This window comes from Lathamus discolor, chromosome 6 (assembly GCF_037157495.1).
Source record: "Lathamus discolor isolate bLatDis1 chromosome 6, bLatDis1.hap1, whole genome shotgun sequence".
NCBI lineage: Eukaryota > Metazoa > Chordata > Aves > Psittaciformes > Psittacidae > Lathamus > Lathamus discolor.
The window spans coordinates 41,544,769-41,554,360 of record NC_088889.1 but is presented as its reverse complement, the minus strand read 5'-3'; the positions used below and the strand labels follow the sequence as shown (position 1 = coordinate 41,554,360).

Genomic DNA, 9,592 nt, shown 5'->3' with positions numbered 1-9,592 from the left:
GGCAGCTCTGCTTAGAGCCTTATATATTGCTTAGTTTAAAACCAAAATGGAACAAACCCCACACTCGCCATGCTTGCCATTCTCCAGGGGGAAAAAAAGTTTCGTATTATAATTGCTTCCTCATCTTTGGTTGCAGCACCTAATTCTGGCTAGATGTAAAGTAGGGTTGTGATTCACGATCCGAAACTAGGTTTGAATCACAGAATGGTTGAGGTTGGAAAGGATCTCTTGTCCAACTCCTCTTGGTTAGAGAAGCAGTGTTAACCAGAAAGGGTTGCTCAAGATCATGTCCAGGTTGGTGTTGATTATCTCCATGGGTGGAGACTCCACAACCTCTCTGGGCAACCTGCTCCAATGCTTTCTCACCCTTGCAATAAGAATATGTTTACTGATGTTCAGATGGAATCTCCTGTGTTTCAGCCTGCCTGTCACCCATTTCAAAAAGAGCAAGGACTGCCCTTATCATAAAAACTAAAACAAACAAAAGCTAGCTGACAGGTATACTGCACTAGCTTGGTGCAGTGCATGCTTGCTTAGGACCTATTTAATAACAAGGCTGTTGAAACCCACATCTTCCATTTCCCAGAAGAATACCACAACTACTTCATAATAAAGGTTTTCTGCAGTGGGCCATATTCTACTCCACTTGTTAAACTACTCAAGTAATAGCAATAATCAGTATTACTATTCAAGGTTCATTTGGCCAGAGAACTAGTGGAAGAGCAAGCATAATTTTGAAGCCCTGTGATGAGGGCACTCATCTAGGAAGGATTCTGATAGTTTTTGCGAGTACTGCTTATGCACTTTTGAATGACTCTTTAATATAACATGCTCTCACTGTCTCCCTTTCATCCAGTGAACCTGATTTAATTTCTTTTTTTTTTTAAATAGTACCACTGTTTTAACAGGAGGAGTTAATACGTCCCTTGTGTCAGAATAGTTATCAAGCAGTCTGTGGGGATGTATAACTGAACCTCCTCTAGCTGAGAGGCATGGAGAGGCTAGTTCTGCACCTTTGCTGAAGCTGTGTAAATAAAACCAGGCTTGTTTTAGGAGAGGAAGAGTTAAAAGAGTTAAAATTGGAGCATGGGTCAGCCAACATGACAGTGCACTAGAGATTTTGAGACTTGAATTCACTTTGCAGGCATTTCTGTGACCCATAGTGAAGCATGTTTGTCTCTCAGACACAAGCAATGTAGAAGACTCTTTCCTCTTCTGGGTTTCTTTTTTCCACGTTTCCCTGCAGATGGCACTTGCATTGCAAATCCCATTTTAAGAAACTTGGCTTTCTTTGTATGCTGTGTATGGTGCTTAGGCATCTAACTTGAAGGCCCTGGGTGTCACAATAAATAAGTCTCTCTGTCAGTGCCTTAATTTGTGAATGCAAGAATAATGCAGGATTTGGAGGTACTTGGTCGTGCCTTTATCGTGTAGCTGTTTCCTCTATCCTGCATGTGAGTTCCCATTGGCTTAAAGTAGTGCTGAGGCATGCTCAGACCAGGTTTCCAATTCACATGAGCAAGGGACCAGGGCTGTTAAGACATGAAATGGTGTGTGCTTGCCACTCTGTGAAGGTGCAGCCTTCTTGAGGAAGGCCCTCAGTTTCCACGGTAGATACCTTCCTGTTTTCTTGTAAAGCTTGTTGCTGGATAATGATATGAAGTTGCTTGGTGTGTTTTTTTTTTCTCAAACCTTCAGTCTCAAGTTAATGCTGCAACAAATGTGATTTTTAAAAAGCAAGACTAGCTTAGCTATATGAACATAATACTGTAAAAATAATAATGATAAACAATAATTTGGAATACTTAAAATTCACAGCCTAAAATTCCACTTCTGAAAAAATGGGTAAAATTTCTCAAATAATTTAGACTTACTCTAGTGAACTACCATTATATTAAGTGGGGAAAAGGTATTAAATTGTGGAAGATACAGAAGCATGTAAAATGTGTTTTTATTCCAGAGAAGAGGGAGAGGGATAAAAAGGAAAATTGGTGGGTACTGTTTTGTGTGCAATTCCCAAGTATATTTTAAAAACAACATTGAATTTTTATAGCAAATTTTATTTTCTGCTAACAGGGAGTTGGGGAGGGCTGAATAATAGAGTGATTGACAAATCTTTTAGGGCCTGATTTTACAAGATGCTGCGCACCTCCTGATTGCTGCCAATCACTTTCATTTCCTTTCAGTCGATCCGAGAACATATGGCATTATTCAGATGGTGCTGAGCACCTTCAATCACAGTCCTCATAATGCCACAATATCCTCATTCTGTGCAAATGTGAGAATTGCTGTTGACACTTTAAATTGGAGGGTTATTTGGTCTTTGTCTGGACAAACTCCCAGCTGATATAAATGGATGTTCTGCCTGAGGAGGGATTGCAACAGTAAACAATAAATAATCCTTTTTTGTAAGTACTGTTGTATATACGCAAACTATATGAAGTATCAGTTGGGTTCATAAAATTCTTTACCTCATCCACTTTTATTTGATGGGGAACAAATTCTATTCCATTCTTGTGGAGAACTGAAGTTTAGTTTACTCTCAGTGCAAATTTTGAAAAGTGGAAACTCTGGATGTTATGTGCACAAAGCAGTTGATTTAAAGAGATGAGGTGTTTAATTTAAAAATAAGAAAATAAATTTCAACATACTGATTTATCCTGCATTACAGTTACCTGTAGAGAACTTCTAGTCATGTCTATCTGTTTTTGATGCCTCTACAGAATAACTGTCCAGCATCCTCTGCCCAACCAATCAGAATGTAGGAAAATCTACCGGTATGACGGAATCTACTGTGAATCTACCTACCAGAAGTATGTTGAAATCTGTGTGAGTCTTGCCTATAGCTCGTGCATTTAGTGCTCGTGCTCTCCTGCTATTCAGAAATTGCACGTGTGTTGAAAGCGTACACTTCTACTTGTGTGCAAAACCTCTATAGCAAGGACAGAAATATGTTGTTTAATTCTTTGGGATTGTGCTCTAAAAGCTAGAAAGCTAATAAAAAACCCTAAGACTTTACTAAATCTCTTAGGTATGCTGCTGTACAGTGCAATAAACAGGAATGTATACACTAGAAAATCTAGGCAAAATGTATTGCACAGGTGTGTCACATCTTAGGGATTTGAAAGGTGTGTTATGTATAAATTAGCTGTCACTTTTTTTCAGTCATGTAATGGAATGATGAGTTGTAATTTGCATAATCCTTTAAGAAGTCAAATTATACTGTCATGTAGCAGACTTAACATGCTAGCTAGGATTTCATAGCTTTGCAGCTAATTAGTATGTACCTTACAGGACAGTTAAATTGAAGTTGAGTCCTCTTGCTTTGCAGTCATTTGCCTTTGTCCGCTGCCCTAACACAGCTCGCTTTTGTGTGTAACTCAAGATTTGTACTGGTGCTTCTGACAAAAGTGCTGTTGCTGTGGGCAGGCAAATGCAATGTGCTTGACTTCTGTTACTTTTGCAGTCAGTGAAGTTTATGTTTTACTGTACTAAGAATTTAATAATCTATTTCTACATAAAATTAAAAAGTGTATATTTGACAGGCATATTGTAGATGATTTTGTATTAATACATTGTATATGCATTATGAATTTTCTGTTATCTCGCTGGATTTTGAAACTGCTTGCTGTCACTTAGTGTTTGCTTTTCACACTCCAACTACATTCTTGTTTTGTATCCCAGTGTTGTTGTTATCTTGTTTATAATGGATTTCATGTTCCAAAAACCCCTTAACTTCTAAAAATCAATTGTACCCTGCATTGTAACAAAATGCTTCTTTGGCAAGGCAGTCATGCTCATTATAATTTTTAGGTCAAATTTTCTCATCTCCTCTTCTTATTCCATAACCTGCTTCTTGTTGAACCTTTTAGCAGTAGGTACAACCACATTAGTAAGAGCTGTTACTTGATGTAAGTAAAGAGTATCATTTTGGTTTATGGAAGTGAAAAGGAAAGAAAAATCTAGATTTATCAGTATAATTACAGCATCAATGTAAATTGGTGATCCAAAATGAAAATCTGACCTCTTATCTCTGTTTTAGTGAACGGCTATTTCTGGTGTGATATGATTTATTCATGATTCTACATTGACTTATAAATATTTCTTGCACTCTTGAAATTTTTGATAGTTTTCCCTTATATATTTCCAAATAATGATAGTGTCCAGGGTAACTGCAGCAGTCTAGATCTAGTATGGTTTTAAATGTCACCATAGAACTTCAGTGGTTAACTCCTCTTGCAACTTCAGTAAGTGTAAAAATACATTCATTTGTTTAAATGTATGAAGCAGATTTGTTGTTCACTATTTATATCAGTTTTTAGAACAACTTAAAGATTTTGAAACTTTGTGGAAATATGAAAGCTTGGCATAGTTTGTCATGAGCTGAATGCAGTGATGGCTTCACTCTGAATTCTGCAACATAGTTGACTATCGTTTCTAAAATACTTATAGTCTGACTTATAGTCAGTGTAGTTAAACACAGCTAGTTGTGGTGACCACAGAATGGAATAGTTAATGTTCACTTACAAGTAGGCATAAAATTGCAAAAAGGCATTGGCTAAATAGCTTTTCAAGAAAAAGCAAAATCCATAAATCAGACTGGCAATGAAACAGTGCTGGTTTTGACATCTGTTTTTTCATCCCTGACATGTGAATTTTGAAGTATTGTAGCCCACTTCAGCTCACCTGTAAAAGCATAGATTATTCTGGAAAACTAATGGCTAGGTCTTTCTACAGAAGGTAGATTGCTTTTTGATTAGTGATATTTTCTCTTGGTTACTTCTTCCATGCTATTTAAGTTCTCTGAGGCACTCTCTGTTATCTTCCAAATGAATCTTTTTTGGTACTTTTTCTCATAGTAATTTATTTCCAATGACACAACAACCAGTTGCTGACAAACAAAAAAAAAAAAAGGGGGGAAAAGTCAAAATATTTTCGTGACACTTTTAAAGCTTATACTTTAGTGCTACAAGACATATGAATGTGTGGTGCTAGATGCTGATCTGCATGATCAGTTTCCCCCCTGATTAGAATGGGGAAGCAAGGATGGGTGTGAAAAGGCCACTGGTGGTCAACAGAAAGGGCTGTGTGACCCTCCTGTTTCCTGCAGGGTAATTTCTGGGCTGGCTGAAAACTGGCAAACTGCATATTCTGAGAGGTAAAGGAATTTTAAGGACTGGCCATACAGAGCAGGACAGGACACAGTCATGGATTTGGGAGCTTGACTATTTTTTATTTTTTTTTTTTCACCTCCAACTCATTTTCAAATTAAAAGAAGTATTATGCAGAGAAACTACTCTGGATTTATGCTTAACCATGTACCTGCTGAAGATACTCTGTGTAAAGCTACTTAGCAGCTAAAATTGAAATGTTCTGATCCTTTCCGTACAAATTTAAAAGGATCATACAATGACCACCTACTCCAAAAATATTTTTCAGAAGACATTTTGGGAATTAACCTTTTTAGCCAAATCTTAGTGCTAATATATACTAGAAATAACGGGGTTTGAGAGTTCTAAAAAATGTAAAATAAATAAAAAATTTAGTAAAGAAATTAGAATACTATTAAAACAAGAAAACCGGCAAAAAGCTTCTTGCAACACAAGTTCTTGAGGAGCTGGACTAAAGATTACATTAGTTAATACAGAGAAATAAGCAAATGGTAAATATTGTAATACAGATCTCTCTAGGCTATTTATGATTCTCTTTCAATTGATTCTCCATTTTAGATATCCCATCTAGAATGGAGTGGAGCACACAGTTTCAAAAGCTCTTGGTGAGAGAATATATTTCTTTATCTGTATAGATTGCCCCCCAGTTGTCTGCCACTATTGTTGCCATGGGTCTGTGTTCTTTTAGGTGGCTAAGCATGCAAGTATGCTTTTTTTTAAAAAAAGCTTTAAAGCTTGAAATTGCTACAGATTGTTTCTGTGTTCACTAGTGATAGACTAACACACCAAGCATTCCTAGGAGATTGTACTGTTGTGTTTTTTGAAGTAGATGAAATGGCTTATTCTGTGGTTTAGTGTGAGGTGTCCCTGCCCATGGCAGGGGGGTTGGAACTAGATGATCTTAAGGTCCTTTCCAACCCTAACTATTCTATGATTCTATGGCAGTCAATCCAGAAACTTGTCTGTTACTGGCCTGGAGTATGGCTCCTCAATATTTCCCATTTTCCAGTCCCCACATCTGTAGCCAGGAATGTCCAGACTCTTCTTTTATGATGTCAAACAAAAATGACAAAAGAAATATTGTTCAGTTCTAGCTACTTCCCGGTAACCAAACTGCCAGGGTTTTTCTCTCTTGCCTAGGTTGAAAATCCTTTTTTCTGCTTACTCAGACATCTATGGTTTGCACTCCTGTTCACCTTTGTAAAGTGTCAAATGGTGAACAAAGCCCAGGTTAGATGATCTCCAGAGATAGCTGAAGGGGAGCACAGCTCCCTGCCCATGCCCTATCTTGCTAAATTACAAGGAGTAATGGCATGTCAAGGGTAAGGGTGTTTTGCCTGTCTGCACGGAGTCTCTGCAATGTACAAACAGAGGATATCTGTGGGGCTTTTTTGTTTTGTTTGTTTTCTTTAGTTTTCCCCTCTCAGCCTGGAAGTTATTCCATTCATAAAGTGGACCTCCAGAGTATCACATGCACTGGGAGGTGAAAGCTTAAGTTTGGTGACTGTTGTGTGTTATCTCCAAAGCAAGGGTGGAAGAATCATCTCTTCCTCGTTTTTTCCTGTCCATATTAAAGCAGATTTACAAGTCATGTCTGTCTTCAGGAATATGGAGAATAGGGAAGAGTTATACAGTAAGGTATTTCTTCTGAAATCAATAGCATGGAATAAATATGCAAGAAGAACACCTTGCTCATTTAAATCCCAGAAATACAGCTGGGGTCTTACTAGCTCTTTTTCCTTCTTTTCTCAGCAAGTTAGTGGAGTGAGCACAGAACAGAAGGCTCATTGATTTCTGTCTAAAGTGGAGCAATTTGTCCTGGAAGGTGTAGCTTGGCCATATACACATTGTCATCCTAAACCTGTAAATGCACAAAACATCCAAATCTGATGGACCAAAATAAGCTCCCCTTAAACTATATGTTGACTCGAGCCCATAAATATTTGTACAACTAAGGAAAGGAGGCACAAGGCTAAACCATTACTGTCAGACTCTGAGGTTTAAATTAAGATTTGTTTATGTATTAAATGGATAAACCAAGAACAGAATGGCTTTGTATGCCCAAGAAATATCATGGCCCTGGTAGACAACACAAAAGAGAATGTAAACCTTTTAATGGGCCAAATAATTGTCCCAGGGTTTCTAGTGAGGGAATTCAACAAGATACAAAACATCGGAAGATGAAAGATTTCTTAGGGCCGTTGAAGCAGTCTGCAGTGCTCATCACCACCTTAATGTGGATAAACCAATAAAAGACCTGCAGAGAAGCTAACTGTTACAAATGAAGATTTACCACTTTGTGAAAGTGGGTTAAAACCCCTGCTGGCTCCTCTGCAGCTGGGCGTCCTGGTTCTGGTCAGTGTATAGTCATTTAAGAGGCAGTTGATAATGGCTGAGAGGTCATAATCTTTTTCTTTTTTTTTTTTTTTTTTTCTGTTTGTTAGTCGTGGTGTTGCACATAAATTGACTTACAAAGATGAAAGACTTTTCAGGCTTTTTGGTTTTATATCCAGACTCACCTAATACCATATAGCTGAAGAAAAGAGACAGTAGTCTGAAAGAGTTATTTTAGCTGCAGGAAAAACATGTAACGTAGAACAACGAGGCTGCCATTCAGGCTAATGCTGTAGGGTACACAAGGTTGGGTTTGTGTTGTTTTTTTTTTTTTCTTCCAACAATGACTTCAGTATCCCATGTTTAGGGTTAACCTTAGAGAGAACATACTGAAGGACCTCCTATTTAGTTTTATCTACTCTACTAAAACAGGAAGGAGAGGTCCCATCTTCTTGTATTGTGGCTCTTTCTTTACGGTGGTGTCCCCTCTCAATGTGAATTTAAGTGTATTTGAAGATGATTCTATGCATCTCCTCTTCATAAATCTGACCTCTTAGAAAATATTCATAAACTAGTTAGGGTTGGAAACAACCTTAAGATCATGTAGTTCCAACACCCAAAATATTGAAAGCTGATAACCTAATTCATTCTCTACCTGCAAATGGCAGACAAGCCACTTGCTAACTCTTTTTTAATATGTCACCTGATATTTATATCCTCAGTGTGAGGCTGCCTGGTGAAAGCTTGTCACTGTTACAGCTGCTTATGTCTGCTCTCACCTTTGTGTACCTTTGAGCATGCAGTGAGTTCTCTGTGCTGAGCTGTTCTAGATGTCTTTTGCAGGAAGACATTAACCAAGTTCAAAACACATCCAAAAGTGAACCAATGTCTCCTTATGAGCGAGATATGAGTGGGCCTTCTCTGAGTAAGAAATGAGATTAGCTGTGCCACTTTAAAATGATTAATGATCACAGGGTAGCATTAAGTTGACTATCTAATCCTTAGCTGATTGGAACATTTGAGAGAGCAGCACTCAAACATAATTTTTCAATAACAGAAATTTTGTCATGCTTACGTTTTTATTATGACACATGTTGCACTGCCTTTAAAATTTTACTTTGAGATTAATGGAATGTAGCCTGAATTAGTGAATAGGTGCAATGCATGCATGTTACCTGAAAATTTTCTTCCACTGAATAAGGGCCATATTTATGTTTACAGTTCAATACAAATGTTAAAGATTCACTTAAGATCTGCAGTATCTAATTCTAATATCTATTCCGAGTTAAATCCTGAAATGAATTAGGTATTGCTCAGTTGACCAATTAGGCAATTACCTTTTGCTGTCTTGCATACAGTCCGTTAACCACACCCTTTCAGTGGGATACTAGTCACAGTCTGACAATTCCCTGTTTAAGACAGGGTTTTTTTGATATTCTACAGAAATTGGTTTTGCATTGAATTTTTATTTCAACTCTGAGGGCTTCTTTTTGTGGTGTTCGTTTTGTGTATGTGTGTGGGGTTTGTTTTTGTTTTTTCTTTTGTAGTGTTTCCTCCCCCAGTCACATTGTTGGTTTCAGAAATTGAGATCAATTCAAATTACGTGTGACAGAGCTACTCTGTGTATTCAGCAAGGTTTTGCTTTTCCCATGCTCTTTCAGTAGCTTGTTGCTTTGCACAAATGTAGAAGCATTAATACAAAGTATATCCAAAATATTACTTGGGGAAGCAGGCAGCAAGGTAACAAGTTCATTTGGCTTACTAACAGTTCATACGAGCATTCAGCTTGGGGGAAAGGGAGGAGGGGGAAAGAGAAATAATTATCCCCCAAATATAAGGATCTAGCTAAATATCTGCCCTAAAGCTCATGTAAGTGACAGGAGTTGCAGTAACAAAGCTATCCTGGAGCATTTTAGGTATGCTTTTGAAAGGTAGAGTTCCAACTCTGTTATCTTTTGATTTAAAAGAACAATGTAAGATAGTAACAGTGTCTTGCAACTTCTAGTTCTTTTATAATCACCATTTTCCATCTAAAGAACTTCAGATGAAAGAAAATAACTGCCTTTCTTTAGAAGAACTGTAGTTAC

At 37.5% G+C, this 9,592-nt stretch overlaps 1 protein-coding gene across 7 annotated transcripts in view; it reads left to right on the top strand.

Annotated features, from left to right (window-relative positions):
* NPAS3 (neuronal PAS domain protein 3) overlaps window positions 1-9,592 on the top strand; it is a 617,231-nt gene that overhangs the window by 84,813 nt on the left and 522,826 nt on the right. For 4 of the 7 annotated variants that reach the window (XM_065686335.1, XM_065686334.1, XM_065686341.1 and 1 more), the window contains exon 2: window positions 2,724-2,813. The exons of the other annotated variants lie outside the window; for them this stretch is intronic. In XM_065686335.1, the coding sequence (XP_065542407.1) occupies window positions 2,724-2,813 (90 nt within the window). The remainder of the gene's footprint in view (window positions 1-2,723; window positions 2,814-9,592) is intronic. 7 annotated transcript variants of the gene reach the window in all.